General features: G+C 41.9%; 1 protein-coding gene across 1 annotated transcript in view; it reads right to left on the bottom strand.

The window, feature by feature from the left end:
- Positions 1–13,690, bottom strand: part of ZNRF2 (zinc and ring finger 2) — an 83,955-nt gene extending 70,265 nt beyond the window's left edge. The window contains 2 exon segments of the mRNA XM_077811211.1: positions 13,112–13,540; positions 13,543–13,690. Of these exon segments, the coding sequence (XP_077667337.1) occupies positions 13,112–13,540; positions 13,543–13,690 (577 nt within the window).
- Positions 13,691–18,291: the final 4,601 nt, after the last annotated feature.

The following is an 18,291-nucleotide window of genomic DNA, read 5'->3' as shown; positions in this document are numbered from 1 at the left end:
TCATTAAGACCAGGGTACAGTCCACCCAACAGAGCAGATGTTGCAGTCATATTGCTGGATAAAGTGTATGAAAGAGAAATTGAGCAGTGTGCAAAAGGTCTAGAGGGTGAAATTGTTAACCCGAGTCTTGATGGGTGGAGCAATGTCCACAATGATCCTGTTGTATATGCTTGTGTGACAACAGAAGAAGGGAATGTCTTCCTTACAGAAACAATTGATACATCAGGAAATGCACACACAGCAGAATACTTACAAGACGTAGCAGTAAAAGCTATAACAAACTGTAGGAAAAAAATTTAAATGTCTAGTATGCAGCTTGGTCACATACAATGCTGCAAATGTATCCAAGATGAGAAGAATTTATTTAGAAGAGAGTCCCAAGCTAATAACATATGGTTGCAGTGCTCATCTGATGCACCTCCTAGCCAAAGACTTCAGTGTTCCAAGAATACAGGCTAATGTTGTTGAAACTGCAAAATAATTCCATAACACCCACTTTGTAGCAGCTGCTCTGAAAAAAGTGGGAGGAACCAAGCTAACTCTCCCACAAGACGTGCGATGGAACTCAGTAGTGGACTGTTTTGAGCACTATATCAAGCACTGGCCGAATCTGATGACCATTTGTGAACAAAATCATGAAAAAATAGATGGCACTGTCACAGCCAAAGTTCTTAACATTGGGCTTAAGAGAAATGTTGAACACATGCTGAGTAGCCTGAAGCCTATTTCTGTAGCCTTGAACAAAATGCAGGGAAATAGCTGTTTTATTGCTTTCGCTGTTGAAATTTGGAATGAGCTGAGTGAGATCTTAAAAAGAGAAATATGCAATGACAGAGTTAAATTAGAAGCATTATAAAACGAATGGAACAAGCACTATCTCCAGCTCATTTTCTTGCAAATAGTCTCAATACTCGGTACTAGGGTTAAACCTTAACTGCTGAAGAAGAGGAGCTGGCTATGACATGGACATCCAGCCATCATCCCTCCATAATGCCAACTATAATAAACCTCAGAGCTGAGGATGAACCATTCAAGAAATCTATGTTTGCTGATCCATGATCATGTTTGCTGATGACGCTTTAAAGAAAGTCACCCCAGTGAACTGGTGGAAGTCACTTACGCACTTGGATTCAGAGACTGTTGAAGTAATAATTTCACTTTTAACAGCCATAGCTTCTTCTGCCAGAGCAGAAAGAATATTTTCTACCTTTGGACTAATTCATTTTTAATTGAGAAACCGTTTGGGACCTGCAAAAGCAGGAAAGCTTGTTTTTCTTTTCCAGATTATGAACAAACAGGAAAATGAAGGTGAAGACGACCGAGTTAGCTGCAGAAGCCAATATTTTAAGTTTCTCATGTTGACTTGGCTGACAGTCTATTTAATTATTTTTTTAATATTTCATTTAACTATTTTAGTTAACACAATTTTAACAAAAACAAACCTGATTTTAAAAAACTTGAATGTTTAGCTAAATTCAAAAAATCATGTGCTTGTTTGGTTAAAATATTATGTGTGCTGTGGAAGAAAAAAAATCCAGAATACATAACGGTTGTTGTTTTAGTTAAAAAAAAAACAATGTAAATGTCTGTCTGGTGATGTTCTCCTCCTAATACAGCATGGCAAAAAAATCCTCCAAATATTAATGATTAACCTGTTGAATTGGAGATAGTTCACCTCCCAATGACTTCATAAATATCTGCTTTAGTTACTTTTGGTAAATGAAATAACCAAACAATCATTCATTTTCTGATATAGCTGTAAAACTAATCTGAAAAGTTTTCTAAATGAATCACTTGAAAAATGTATAGTGTGTACCTTCTAAAAATGAAACCTACATCATCTCTGAGTTGTGAAGAATATATATTAATCACAACTTGCGGCCGATTTCCAGTGCAGTTACTTCTGGGAACCGTTCCTTTTTACAGACCTAGGATTTTGCTGATGGGTGTTGTGCTTATGAGACAGAAGAGACTTTTGGACCTTCACTGGCAGGGGTTCCCCATCCCCTTTAGTATCCTCTGTCCCCCTCACAGGAGGCGAGGAAGAGGACTTAGATGAGTGAGTTGATTCCTAGGGGTAGGCTGAAGAGAGTCCCTCCTGATTTAGGGGTTATATGGTAGGAGCCCTGTAACCCCACCACTTAAAATGCCAGGTATGAGAATGTCTGGGTGCCAGAAATTGAGTAAGTTTTAGAAAGCAAGTACCATTATTTCTGAGAAAATATGGGATCATTTTAAATTTTTTAAATGTTTTCCTTTAAAGTAAGCAAACTGCATTTTTGAAGATCTCTCTCAAAAAATTCTTCCAGGCACATTTCAGCATACAGCAAATCTTTATCAAGTTATAAATACCTTTCATGAAACCAAAGTTCACAATGACAGTCATCACACAACTTCTGCTATACTAATAGAAACTAAGGGCCTACTTTGACACACTTTAACAGACAAACACTCTTTATTGAAAGCCACTCCGAACAAATGCAATGCTCTCCCAAGATGGCTCAAGACAGAATTTTTTATTATCACCTCATCCTTTTCTTTTGGCAAGCTGATTTTCTTGAGTTTTAATGGGACTTAAACAAGTCTGTTTACTGCATGTACCAGTAGCCTCAATAACGAAGTATGTATCTATCCCAAACAAATTTAAACTTGAACACCAGATTTACAAGGTGCCATAGAATCTTTCACAACAACAGTAAAAACACCATTTCAGCAACAGTGTCCATAAATACCACATGCTTAGGCATTGGTTCAGTACTGACAAAAAGAAGAGTACTACTTTACTGAAATCAAAAATTCTGCTTGGAGCACCTGTATGTTTAACTAGCATGAAAGCATATGACCTTCTTTCGCTTATAAAATGTGATGAAATCACAGTACAAAATGATTGCTGCAGGTAATAATTTCAGTCAGAGTGGCTAGCAGGGATGTGTCAACAGCATTAGTTTTAAAACATTTACAAATAAAGGCTGCTGCCATATGAATCCTTTATGTAAACTCCCTATTCATATATGAGGGAGAATAATTTACAAAAGCTCATCTTTTTGTTGTTGTTGTTTTTTTATATATTTGTCAATTAGAAGAAATGTCAAGTGCACGCACTACATGAACTCCAAATTTATAGTACATTTAAGTCAGTCAACACAATAGCAGAATCTACTAAAAATCTCCACCATCATATGCAGCACACCCACGCATTTGGGACTGGGCAAGGCTTAAAAAGGAGAGAACTCCCAGATAAGTCAGCTGCCAACAGAGACAGGAAAGGTGACAAAGCCAAATCTAAAGCAACACTTGTGTTTTGTTTGTGAGTTGGAATCAGCCATCTCAAACCCCTAGGGGAAACCCTGTAGGTTTCCTGATCTTTTCAGAGCAATATTAATTCTCTGCATATGCATAGGGAACAGGGACACATGCACTGGTAATGAGTTGAATGTTCATTTCAGGTTGGAAATAAGTCTCATGGATTATTTTGGTTGGTCTTCCCACTTTTGTGAAACCTGTCAGGTAGCCAGCTAATGGGAGCCAGCACTTTTGACAGTCAGGATACTAATATGGCCTTTGAAGCCTAACTTTTAGTGCCTGTTTTTGAAAAATGTGAGCTCAACACATTCACAACTGGGGTAGTTGAGCAAAAATCATTGCTCATACACCTGATTATGAACATTTTAAACTTCAGGAATTGTGCGTTTTAGAAGATTTCTTTTTCCTTGATCCATAAGAGGCAGATACTCAAGATGCTCAAAAATAAGTCTCAGAGTGCAGAAACCAAAGGCTATCCACTCTGTCTTTTCACAGAATAACATCACTGTGAACAAGAGCAATCTGCTCCATCCCCATTGTAAGTGAACACAGCCTGTGGAAATTAATGAAGGGGATTACAGCAAGTAATTAAACCATTAACAAGATGCAGGAGCATTTCAGAAAACTCTAAATAAAGCATTATTTGGCTCATGCAGCTGCAGTTACAGGAGAACTTCAGTAGAAAAAAAATCTCACCTATGTACAGAATTATTCAGAGGTTAAAGGCTTCAAATGTGGCTGTATAAAAAAAGACAGTGAATCAAGAACATTTATGTGGTAGGGTTCCCTAAAATGACTGGCAAGGGCTAGGGAGAACTTACCAAAATAGTTTAAAACCTTTGGTGCTCAGCCTGCTGTAGAATTATTTGAAGTGTATTCAGATTCCTACCAGTAATAAAAAAAATCTTCTTTATGAGATGTTTAGAAAAAGACATACCACTTGGAAGGCTGCTAGAAACTAGAGTGTAATTGTGTGCAAGAGGACACATGGAGAGATATTTGGTCAGGATTCGAGCAATTATTCCAAAATTAGGAAACATCCTAGAAGAGCAGGATTCTTCATTTCTATTATGCCAAGGAAGCAGGAAGAGTGTATGCAAGTGAACACAAATTATGCAGGAGTTTTTGTTTGAAGTGACAACCCAAAGGCTCAGATATTACTGTTACATTGGTATCAGAAGAAACAATTACACACCCTAGTAAAATTAAGCAGTTTGCTTCTCTCCCCAAGACCAAATCTTTGCATTTGAGTTTCTCCCCAACCCTAGTTACAGTACTGCCCATTCTATTATTTGACTCCTCTACTTACTTCTTTGGGAGAGGAAGGAATGGGCGGGGGGGGTCTTTTCAAACATGATCTAATTCCCATTCTCCCCTTCCAATCACTTACTTGGCCCATTGCAAAGCCACCCTATCACAGTGGCTCCTCTCTCTTCAGAGATCTGGACAAGGATTCCTGTGAAGCTCACCAATACTATTTCCTTCAGTAACGGAGATGAGGGAGCCAAATAACATCAATGTGAAATGCTTCCCCAATTCTTTTAGTCACAATTAGCGCCAAGAGAGGAAATGAAATCTGTCCTTAGACCCTCTCCAATGCATCGTCCCCTTCCCCTATTTGAGAATATAGGGAGTACTTAGAAGGGACAAAAACATAATTTTATTTCTTATCCTTTCTGACTTTAAATCCCTTCCCTCTATCCACCTTCCCTTGATGGTGCCTATGCCTCTAGTGTCCAAGTAGCAATAACATGAAACTGACATGATCCTTGTGAGGTTCACAGTTCTAGGGCTCCACTATACACAGAGCACCAGAACCACACACATCTGATAATATAAAACTGCAGTGTTTTGCCTAACACCAGAGCTGAAGCAGTTTATCGTACATTAGGGCCAACATGAAACATAGCAGTCCCCCTCTATCCAGAGACAATGCCTTGCTAAGGAGCCAGCCTCAGCTGTCAGGAAGATGGAGGGTATATGGTCCTATGAGGGTGATGTCCCTGGATACTAGCTGGAGGACACCACAATTTGTGACTTAACTCTAGTTAATAGGTTTGCAATACAAGTAAGATGTCCCAACCTCCGCCAGCCGCTGGAAGGAATCAGCGCTCTCTGCTCCTTCACCTACACATTCTACAGCCCTTAGGAACTGCAAAAGGTGGCTGCCTCAGCTATTCTATTCCACTCCCTCAACCCACAGTCACTGCAGAAAAGCGTGTGTGCACATGCACATCTTTCTGTGACTATCCACTTCCAACTTTGCGACTATTTTAACCCTCTTTCGCAAACAATAGCTCCAGGGCTGCCACTCAGAGCTTTCCAAAGCTGAAGCAAAGCAACATGGACATGATTCTTGCCTGTTTCACTGCTGCCCACAGGGTTTTGAAAGCAATAATCGGAAGTAACAAGACTGGTCAGTCTTCACTCAGCTGCAGTTTGGGAACGCTACGAGCAGCAGCAATGGAACTAGATTTGTCTGAGAACACACAGATTATCTCTGCATACACAGCATTTAGAAAATTATTAAATCAAAAGCTTAATTCCATGGAGAATCTAATGGCATTGAAGCCCCTCAATAACCAGGAAAAGCTTCCTATTCACCAGAGGAGAGTAGCTTTTTCAAGCCCTACCAACATCTTCATGGCTGAAACAACAGCAAGACTTATAATGTGATCAATTTTAGTGCTTCCAACAGTATTCCCCTCCCACACACAGAAAATCAAGACAGTAAATGTCCAGCCAGCCAGGTGTACTTTGCACCTCTGCTCCCAAATCAGAAAGCAAAATCACCCATCCCTCGCTTTGATGATACAGAGTGACAACAGGAATGAAACTGACTCATCTTAAGAGTTCTATCATCACTGCTACCTGCATGATTTTGGGGAAACAGAAATTTAAGCTTTTTGCCCTTCCACAAAGCCAAGGACAAGAGACAAAATATAAGCTGCCCCACAAAATTCACCAGTCAAAAGCAGGTTTGGGATGAAAGAAAAAGATACTTTCTCTCCCAGAAGCTAGAAAAGTGAAGGGAAGGAAAATAAAAGGAAGCATAGGAACATGCCCAAACGTACTGCATACCTACACAAGTCAGCTTAAAAAAAAAAAATAAGTGGCCCTTCAGGCAGAGTAACACCTTGGTGGGAACCCAAAAACCTGCCCTTTCCTTTAACGAAACTTCACATCCCTCTGCTATCAGCATCCACCTAGTCCAGCAAGCATTTCAAGCCTTATATTCTGCTTTCCTTCAATTCCTATTGTAAGTTTAAAGGAATTTATTCTTCACTTCTTACTCTTAAAGGTTAATGTATAGCGTTGCTGGTGCAAAACAGCTGCATTGTTATACACGAGAGGTGTCTGCAAATCAGTGGTGGCCATTCCTATACCAGCGGTATTCTATAGAAAAGTACTTTTTACATAAGCTTTCCCCTTCAGAATGGTCAAAAAAGATGACACCAACACACAGTTTAATTTATCTTGAAAGGACAATCTTTTTTTTTTTTTTTAAAGAAAGACAGAAGTGACTATTTTAAACAATTGTAGTTTCAACACCTAAGGTTCTAGAATGCAAATATCACAAAAAATAACTTATTCAGTAAACTTTGCGCATTTGACAGCACTGTGTGTATAGTCAGATTCCTGTGTCATTTGTGCAAGTTTATATAACAAGGGAATAAATTCCAATACTAAAAAAATAGCATAATACAACCGCAGAGCTAGTAAAAATGCTAGAGAGACTCAAGGATAGGTGAAGTACCTGAAACTACTTTTAAATCATTTTTTGAAAACTACTGTGTGATGTTGGCAATCCAGGTGCCAGCTCTTGCCAAGCTTTAGGCCACAGCCAAGCACGGACAAATTCATTAATGGAAACCAGTCAGTTTCACCTGTGTTAGTATAGTTAAGGTGGGTATTGAACTTATAATAATGTGTTTAGTGTTTAGACTTAATGAATGCAGTAATTTACAAGCATTTCAGAAATCTCACTTATAATATCTTTATCACGTTAAAGGTAAATATTTGAGTTTTTGTTTATAACTATAAAAAAATTTTGCCCTGAAACAGTCAACCTGTCAGAAGGGATTGCCTCTTTATCACTAAGAAGGCTATCAAAATTAAATGGGCCACTGTGGGACATCACAAGACTTTATTAATTTCCCCTTCACACCCATTAAGAGGCTACATATAAAAGGGGTCATCCCATCAGTTTGAATTCTGGAAGAAGGAAATAGACAATGAACAAGAAAAATTTTCCTCTCTTTTACTGTCTGATCTCTCAGAAGGCTGGAACTACAAAACAGAAGCAGACTTCCCCAGGATCAACTTGGCTTATCCCTAAAAGATATTCAGCGCTGACAGTCTGCTATAATTCTATGACCTTTTGGAACCATATATTATAACTCATTTGCGTGGATATGCTGGCCTGCTTTAACCTGTAAATAGTTCTCATTTCTTTCTCCTAGTTAATTATTCCTTAGTTTATCATAGGATTGGCTACAAGCGTTGTCTTTTGCGTGAGATCTGAGGTACAAATTGACCTGGGGTAAGTGACTGGTCTCTTTGGACTGGAAGCAACCTGAATCTTTTGTGATCTTTGGCATATAGCAACCAGCCATCACTAAATCCAGCTTGCCGAAGGTGGGAGCACTAGTGGAAACAAAATCCTAAGCAGCTGCTAGTGTTTTTAGATGTGCACAGAGTTGTTGTAGCTGTGTTGGTCCCAGGATATGAGAGAGACAAGTTGGGTGAGCAATGTCTTTTACTGGACCAATTTCTATTGGTGGAAGGTACAAGCTTCTGAGCTACACAGAGCTCTGAGTTTTAGATGGCCCAGGGATTAAACACAAAAGCAGCTGCCTGGATCCAGAAGTTATGTATGGGGGACACACAGGGTCACATTTCCCCTCTCCCCCACCAGATTTCTGGCAGGGAGGGAGTCAGGATGAGTGCATCCCAGGGAGATGTGCCCGTGAAAGTCATGGACACCTAGCACTCCTGCGGAACCCTGCTAGGTGGCGGCCGGAGCAGGGAAGCGGGACGGGACTGCCAGCGCACTTCTGTGGGAGGGAGCAGAAAGGGCAGAAAAGCCCGCTGAGACCCATTCCTTCCTTGCCCACAACCCCAGTTACCCGCTTGACAGTAGGTGTGCAGAGCCCACTCTTTCCTGCACCATGCACATGGGGAGGCAATGGGAGAAGTGAGTGAGGAGCTGTGAGGGGGCACGGTGGTGCCAGCTTGGAGCAGGTATGGGAGGCACAAGGTGAGTCGGAAAGGGGCCAGAGGCAACACACAGGGCGATCAGGTCCGTCTTCCTCCCACCCCCGCCTCTTTATATTGTACCCTCTCTCCAAGAGTTACCGATCATCTCTGGCCCTGCCTACCCTGAAGCTCCTACTGTTGGAGCTGAACCAGCTGTTGCAATAAAGGGAAATTTTTGGCAAAAAATCTTTGCATATACAAAGCCTATCATAGAAACTCTGGTACACTACGAGTTAAACAGGATACACCTAGACATCAGTCTTAACCAGAAATAGAAAGTGTTGAAAACACAAATTATTTAGTTAGGCACATAAATTTAAACTGTATTCACTCTTTTCAAGGCCAACGATCAACTTCTCCCCTTCCCTCCCAGTGCCTCCTGACTGCTCTTCTCAGCTGTTTAGCGGCATTCGGGGGGGTGGGGGGGGAGAGGGGAGGGAAGGTCCACAGTATACATCATTTCAGTATCCGTCACCCTTTTCAAGAAAGTAACCCCGACATACACTGGGACCCCCCCTGTATTCACAGTGCATAAAATTAAGTATATGCACAAGTCTTTGCAGAATCAGGGCCTAAATTTGTTACTGAACTGAATTGGCTCTGATAGTTAATCACAAGATATATAGAAATATTTGATCATAAAGGATAGTAAGCCTAAAATTAGCATGAACACAAGATCGTCTTAACCCAAAGGAGAGCTATGACTTTGAATGAATTATTTTTTAAACATTACTACAGTTTGTACCAAAGAAATATAACAGACTGATCATACTTTTGCACATCTCAGCATATAGCAGTGTTTAATTTTTTGCATTTTAGCATACAGCTAGTACTAATCCCATAGTTTATAACAAACAGATTAGATAGCTAATATTTAAACACTGTTCTGGGTAATTCAAAAGTCACAATGGAGTACAATTCAATAAGGGCCAATTAATTATAGTAGTCCTACAAGTGCAACATCCATGTGTTATTGATTGTCAAAGCCAAGCATTCTGCCAGGAAAATACAGTTTAATCTTTATATATTAAACTAATTCTCCAAAGAAACTGCTGAACTGATTCTCAAAATAAACTTCTGTAGTTTTCAGTTAAAAAACACCACCACAAACTGCAGTCTACAAAACAAGGGAGGGTGCTTGAAGCACGCTCACAATACGCATAGTAACTGCCAAGCACCATACCTAGACAAGCTTAAGCTAGTCAGAAACTGCTCAAAAGCAGTCCTCCGAGTTATTTTCCCCCATGGACAGTCTTATGAAATTGTGATCTACAACAGGGCCATTGTTTGAACCAAGCATCTGAATACTATATTGAATTTTTAAAAAGTGTATAGCTATGACATTTACTATGTTAATTGCACTGGAAAGTTATTATGCCACCCACATTACAAAATATTTAAATTGCAAAAAATATATAATAGGAAAGTTTGAAATGTACAGGTCCTCCCCTCCCTTTTTAAAAAAACTAAATGCTAGGATTAGCTTAAGCAGCCATTCATTTTCATACGAAAAAAGAAAAGCTACTTCAGACTGATTCACAGATAGATATTAGATTTTTGATGATGCAAGATGTAAGCAGCTTTGCTGGTCACAATCTATATCATTTATATCTGACAGCCATCATCGATTAGTCACCTTACAATGTTAAAGATTATTGCATAAGTGGAGGGCATACATTCTATATCATTTCTGTCAATAAGTAGTTAATATTCTGCACTCTGGTTTAATAGATTCATGAATAAGAAAACATAGGGTACTACTTAGCAATTATGTAAATTATCACCTGAAACTGTAATGAGGAAAATATGGTCTGTAACTGATCTAATTAAGGCTGTGATGCAAGGTTTAAGCAAGGACTCCTATTTTTGAGTAACAAATTCGCAACATGCTTTAAGTTTTAATGCTTTTCTCTCATTGTATATAGACTGTTAATATGCAATAGCATAGTACCCTTTGATTGCAAAAGGAATTGCACACACCGGCTTTCACGCATACTACTCTGATAACACTGCAGCCATCCTTGCATCAAAGCTCTGCTACTCTTAACTAACAATTAATAAACATGCAGCAACTCAGCACTATAAGAACACTTACACTTAAGTTCGCCTTCTCAAGGGCAAATGCTCCTTGTTAAGGTAGGCTTGATGCTCTCCATTAGCATGTTCAATCAGAGCACTAGGAGCAGCCAGTAGCGGACTTAGGAGTCTTCAGGAGACCAGGACTGTCTTCAGGTCCACACACACAAAAATGCAACTGAACAGAAATCTGTTTGTAGGGTTGTCTGTAACATACATGACAGGTTTCAGAGTAGCAGCCATGTTAGTCTGTATCCACAAAAAGGAGTACTTGTGGCACCTTAGAGACTAACAAATTTATTTGAGCATAAGCTTTCGTGAGCTACAGCATGTGTGCATCCGATGAAGTGAGCTGTAGCTCATGAAAGCTTATGCTCAAATAAATTTGTTAGTCTCTAAGGTGCCACAAGTACTCCTTTTCTTGTAACATACACGTTGACCATCCAGGAAATGCCAGGACTGGAAAAAAAAAAAATCTTAATTTGACCTACTGCTCTTGAGTCTATGCCACTTACATTGAAGGCTAAAAATCTCAAATGTAAAGCTACAGACATTTTATATTACAGAACTACATTACCACACTGCTGCAAATAATGCTCTCATTTATCACTATCAAAAGTGAAAGTAAGTTCACACAGACAGGCACCTTGCATCCCTTCCCCAAAAAATGACATTTCATTCTATTTTTAATTCAGAATTTACACAAGCTATAACACACATGTATTAAGTGCTTCTAGACAATTACAACAGATATCAAAAAGATATAAAAAAAAACACACACATTAACGGACAGTCCCTTTGCACCTTAGTGTTTACTCATATGAGCAGTGAAACCTTTATAATAAATGTCATTGAAAGAAATCAACTCAACAACCTTACCTAAAAAATTAAAAATCTACACTTGAAAGGGAGATAGAAGAGTGCATAATACTTTATGCAAAATACTTTATCCAAAAACTTTAATTTAAAACAACTGTACAATCTTCTGTGCAGAAAAAATTGAACAAGTTCATCTTTTTCAAACTATTTACAAGCGTTTAACTTCATTCTTAATAGATTCAATATTTTGCTCCTCCTCCTCTATTTCTACCACCTCCAGGAAACGTACTGCAGTCTTTAGGGGGAAAAAGTGCTATATTTTCTTAAAGATTGTTTTTTAAAATACCTCCCCTCATCTATACATTTTCTTCTTTTGGAAAAAAATAAGCTAATTCAAAGAAACTTTCCATTACAATAACTTCTATTTTATTAACCAAGTTTCAGTACAGACAATTCAGTGACTGAGAAACAGGAACAAGCTGCAGACACATTTTAATCAGTACCTAAAAACAGATTTCAGTCTGATTTAAAATAAACTGCATGCATACTTGATCCAATTAAATCCTAATTATGTAAGTAGTAGGTAGGCATATTTACACAGGCACAGATTACAGATATTAAAGTCTAAAGTGGCAAGACAGAGAGGGTCTTTTTTCCTTTTTACTGTGTGAACTACATTGCAGGGGAGTTATTTCATTATTAAATTCCTTCCTTCTGCTTTCAGACCTCTAATTTTTTTTTAAATCTACATGGCCAAGAACCAGCAGCGGAAGCATGTATAGATAAAACTGAAGCCTGGAGGAACTAGAAAGCTACCCCTTTCACAAAATGATGATTCATTGTAATCCCCTCGAAGTCGCAAACTACTCTCCCAAGAGCAAGCCAAAAAAGCGCTATACAAAAAACACTCACTTCACTTTATAAGTCTGAGATTTACAAAGTATTCAGAATGCGGAAACATGGAACAGAAAATCAATCAGTTCTTCAGTTAACTAAGAAAGGTACACTGAAATGAAAGAATATATTGTCCTTCTAACATTAGGGTAGTGACCTAGAGTCAAGCCCGAGATTTCCCTAGGAAGAGAAGAGTAAAGCCTCCTTTGCTAACCTCCCACACACACACACACACACACACACAAACCCCACAACACTACCGAATCGGCTCCAAGGGGGGTACTCACTACCTCAACCCCACCAAAAATAGTGCTACCCCTCAAATCTGTTCCTGGACCATCACTAAGAGTTAGAGACCTACTCCCATAGCTGCTGGAACCAGGGGTGCTGGGGGAGTTACCACCCCCCCCTCCATGGGTTGAAGCGGTTTCCATCATATACAGGGTTTACAGTTTGGTTCAATGGCTCTCAGCATCCCCACTATAGAAATTGTTGCAACACCCCTGCCTACTCCCTACCCCCACCACACACATTTGAGGTACTGTATAATGTGTAGGGTCCCCCTGTCTGGGGAAGGGCTGAGTGTCTCACAGTCTCTCTAGCCCCTCTCCCCCCACGCCATGGACAGGGCCGGAGTAGCACTAAGTGTTACAGGTCTCCCCACCCCCACCCCACCCCACCCCACACACCCAGGCAGGGGTAGCACAAGAGGTGGCAGTCTCCCCCCAAACACACACAGGGGCACGGGTGGGTACTTCACCTCCGAACAGGTGCGGTGAGAGGTGCGCTGGCAGCGAGCCGATCACGAGCCGGGGCCCGCCGTGTCCTCCGCCCCCTGCGGGCCGCCCCCGGCCGCCCTCCTCGGCCGCGCTGTTCACCGAGTCCTGCGAGCCGTAGGGGCCGCTGCTGTGGGGGATGCTGAAGGCTGACTGGGCGGCCCTGGCCCCGGAGGCTGCCGCCCCGCCGAGGGACCTGCTCCGGGGCGCCGCCACGGGCGCGGCAGCCGCGGCTCCCGCCGCCGAGCCCGCGGGGGCTGCCTGGGGCGCCACCGGCGCGTATCGCCCGCCGGCCCCCGCCGAGCGCCCGCCAGCGCCGCCGCTGCCGGAGGGCAAGTCCCCGCCCGAGTACGCCCGGGTGCGGCCGTCGGCGGCGGCCGGGCCGCTCTGCTTGGCGCCCATCGTCCCGCCGCCCTTCGCCGCTGCCCTGAGGCGGCCCCGGCAGGAGCGAACCCGCGAGGGGAGGGGAGCGCCGGGGGCCGGCCCGCGCTGGGTACCGCCGGGATCCGGCTCAGCTGCCGTTGCTGGAGCGGCCGCTGCTCTCGGGTCTCGGGCGCCACCATGAGCCGCTCAGGGCGCTGCTGGCTCCGGCGGCTGCTCCCGCTGCCGCCACCGTCCGGGGGCCCAGCCCCGCCGCCGCCATCCGCCGCCCACCGCTCGCTCTGCCCGCCGTGCGTGGCTGTGCCGAGGGCGGGCGCCGCCCCTCCTGTGTCGCCATCCTGGGGGCGGCCCCGGCGCGCGGCCGGGGACTGGCGGTTGGGGCGGGAGCCGCCCCCGAGCTAGGCACAGCCTGGGCCGCCCCCAGCAGCGCCGGGTAAGCCCAGCCCCTAGTCACGCCTGTCGCCTGCTGCCTCCTGGAGACCCATCGCGGCCCCGGCCTCTTACCCCGCCGGCTGGCCGGGGCTCGCTCGCTGCGGAGAGCGCAGGCCGGGCTCCGTGGTTGCGGGAAGCGTGGCCCCTTCTCGCAAGGCAGAGAGGCGGCGGGAGCAGACCCCCCCCCTCTTTGTTTGGCACCGGGGGATAAACAGGAGCTGCCACTGAGTGCCCTGACTAGAGGCCCGAAAGGGCTGCTGCGGAGTTAGCCCACCTGTTACCGCTCCCGATCCCAGCTGCTGCTGGAGGAGCGGAGCTCAGCTTGCTAGCGGGGCACAGCCAGCGCTCGGGGCGCCAAAACAAATACAAAAGCTATTTTCCAAGTATGTTGCAGCAGAGGTAGGGCCGCTGCGGGGCCCCACCGCTCAGGGTTCGTCCCCTTTCCTCTGGCTCTTGAAAGGGCAATTAACATGTTTTGAAGCTATTTACTTAGAATTCATTGTTGCCCGGATTCCCGATGGTGGTGGGTTGTTTGTTTCTTGGGGGAGGGGGGTTGTTTTTTGTTTGTTTTTTGAAGGCCCAGCAATTGGAAGCATGAGATTAGGGGAGAAACTCATCTTTCATTTAAAAAAAAGTTTCTAACGTTATGGCTGTCGAGAAGAGACTGACAAGCATGACCCTTGTGCTTGGGACTTCACGAAAAGCTAGGCAATTCAGACATCAGTGTAGTTGCACTGGGATGAATTTAGCCCTTGATCTTTAAAATTTAATAATCCAGTTCTAGTGCATGCCATAAAAGGGGAAGGTAGTTAAAAAGCACAGCTACATGCATTAAGATAGCTGTCAGTTGTGTGCAGCAATGCGGAACTGCATTGGCTGCTGTGTACAGAAAACAGTTGTATACAAGTGTGTACACATGGGACTACACCACCTAAAATGGAGCAGCTATGAATGAATACTGTTATGTCAGCATAGTGTTCAAAGAAATTGTGTGGGCAGCTTCCATTCTTACCAGGCAGTTTTTACATGAATGAAAATCTTGCCTAAGATTAGTGAACTTTCCATTGAAGTGTATCAAACACATAATTACTCATTGCAGTTACTACGGTATAGACATAGCTGAGTGCCCCTAGGGGTTTGGTTTCTAGAAAGAGGATCATTAGAAGGTTCAGGAGGCAGATTCCCCCCTATGGAAAAACGAATACCTAAGAATATAGTGACCATTCATTTTGGACCCTGTGGAGGAACAAGTTTTAGATAATCTTATTTTGATCTCTGTAAAATTTGAAAATTTAAACAGCAACTACATTTTAGCATAACAATGACATCATCTATAATCTTTAGCAACAGGTTTATGGAGCACAACAGATTCTTAGAGGACCTGTTTCCCACTCAAGATACAGCTGTAACAACAAGTAATATGATTTTAATGGTCCAGATTTTCTCCTGCAACAAGATCTGTTTGTTGCAGGAAAGAGTGGCTTATCATTAACCTGATTCTCAAATATGGCTGCTACAGCAAAAAGTTAAAGGGGCCTAGGGGCTACTGAGATGTACATAGGCTGGCCATGGTCCCTAGAAGGACTACAACTATTCTGATCATTCTTAGTTGGCATGTTCTATCTCTGCCCAGCCTTCAGTACATCCTTTCCTGCTCCTGACACTCCACCTGCAATAGAGTGGATGGCTGTGGTTGGCATAGAAACAGATTATACCAGTTGAGAAATTTCCCAGGCTGGAGAAATTCTTATCTGAGCACTTAAGGCCTGATGTCAGTCCCTTTGTACCACCTGAATGGTGTAAAGGGGAAGGAAGGGGGGTAGGATCTTGTCCCATATGCTTATTTTCTGGGCATGTGAGCAAAATCCTAAACCCCTTAGTCTTTTACTCAGACAAAACTCCTATTGACCAATGAGAGTTTTATATAGGGGAGGACTGCCAGATTTGGTCCTATAAATTGAACCCTATGAATAAGTGGTTCAATCTCCACCTGACAGTTCTCATCAGGATACAAAGATCATTTAATATTTTAAAAATAGAAAGATGATGTGATTGAATATGTCATGCATTGGATCTATAAGTAGGATTCCTACAATCAATCACCCAGCATAAACTGTTGTCTATATGGATGATTGTCTGGGATATAATAGGGTACATCACTGCGAAGCTTTTCTATAAATCAACCCAAGGCTCTCATGTTTCAGTAAATTCTCCAGCGTTGCACATCTGAATTACTCCAACCAGCTATGTCCATATCAATAATAGCACTAGTGGAATAACTACTACCAAAGATTATTTAACTGGGTTTTAAAATGTTCTTTAACCTTAAAATTTCTATACAAATATTACACTGGTGCTGACAACTTGTATGGTGTTTGAAGCTGTGATTAGAAGCAAATAAGATTTTTAAACCTAGCCATAGAATATTGCTGTGCATTTAAACCATTAAAGTCAATGGGGCTTCAGATGGGCAAAGGGATCTGCCATAGTAGAGTAAGTTGCGGGATCAGAGCCTTAGTGGTTTTGTGAGCCATGGCAGGAAATACCCTGAATGAGCTACATTGAGCATTTTCAGGAATTCTGTACTATTGGTCTAGTACCCCTGCGGCTCACCCTGTTCTAGCAATGATAGGAGGTCTAGTGTTAAGTAGGCATAGGCTTGCTTTTTTTATTTAGGCCACCATGTTGTCCAGCCCTGCTCAGAGTAAGTCTAGATAACACTGTAGTGTGAGTGCTTACACCTGGTTCACACATTCCTAGTATCAGTACAGCTGCAAGAACAATGGGGGAATTCTGAAAATATTTTCTGAGAAAGCTCAGTGTAACAAAATATTTTCAGAAATTCTCCTACTGTTGATCTAACAGCTGAGTGTTCATTGTTGATAGGAACACTGAGTTTGGCTCTCAAGTGTATTCTATTCCATTTAATTTAAACAATACAGCCCATACAAAAGTTTAAAATGTCCCAACAGTTAATTAGATGAACAATCACAAAATAACCTCCTAGCAGCGTAGAATTAGTCAAGTACAGGAAACAATTTCAGCTCAGTCAGCCAATAAATCAGTGGTACTCGATCCACAGGTCACTTGTGGCCCAATCAGCTGCAGCCTATGTGACATCCTCAGAGCCATACAGGAAGTATATGTATATTGTGGGGATGTGACCCACATAACACACAGAAACTTAGGCTCCTGATAAAATTATGACAAACATATTTTCTGGTCAGATTCCAAATTAGAGAACCAGGTTGTCATTGGAAGAGACACCTTCACAAATTAGTTCTAGCCTGCAAGACCTTTTCCTAATATGGCAACTTTACATTTTTGTAATTTTAGATTTTACAGAATTATAGCTAGCATCAGACAACCACCACTCCTTGGATATTGAAAATGGGGGATTTAAATGTTCAATTGCTTGGAGAATGAAGCAAGATAGAACAGCTGCTTCCTTCTAAAATAAGAAATGTAAGATATACAGGAGTTACATGTTAACATCAAATATTGAACCAATGTCAGGTTGGCCAGATGGGTTTAAGATATGTTCGTATCTATACTCCAATGAAAAAGCTCCCATACTGTATCATGCCAATACCACCACATGTGCTACACATACCCATCTTAGTTTTGAGTTTTCTGCTATTCAGATTCCTACGTCTTTCTCCAGCTGGCAACTGATATTTTAATTACATCATGCAAATTAATATTTCAAACATTACTGGCATACCTATATTTCAGATAGTTTGATATATCATATATACTCCAGCTAAAACAAAAAGTGTACTGATGTCAAAATATCATTAAGTCATAGTTTTGCAAATGCATCTATTGTTATCTGGTATGAACTAAATTAACATTGCTTCAGGTAGTGCCCACAATACACTACATGTACAAGCGTAACTGTACATCACAATCCCAGCCCCAAATATCTTACACTCTAACAAGACAAATAGACAACGGATATGGGTTAAAGAGGTACCACCTTAAATAAAGGTAAGTGATCGAGGTGGTGATTGGCCAAATCTCAATAATATGCATTATATGTAATTCCAATGTCCTGGATTTATACCAGAGATTAATTTTACTATGTAGCGATAATTGGTCCTAATCCTGCAAAGATTTGTGAATGTGCTTAACTTTATGTAGTGTGAGTAGTCTTCACAAATTCTAAAGCTAAGCATGTGCTTAAATCCTTGCAGGATTGGGTCCTAAAAGGTTTATTCTGGAAATGTATGGATTACTGATGTTTATAGTTTCAAATTTACCCTCTTCACAGAAATCTGAGTTACATTCTGCCAGTCATTGTCTGTCTGCACTCTGTATCACGTTGTAAACAGAATATATTGTACTTTAT

Source organism: Eretmochelys imbricata, chromosome 2 (assembly GCF_965152235.1).
Source record: "Eretmochelys imbricata isolate rEreImb1 chromosome 2, rEreImb1.hap1, whole genome shotgun sequence".
NCBI lineage: Eukaryota > Metazoa > Chordata > Testudines > Cheloniidae > Eretmochelys > Eretmochelys imbricata.
The sequence above is the reverse complement of the archived record's forward strand: the minus strand, read 5'-3'. Positions and strand labels throughout refer to the sequence as shown.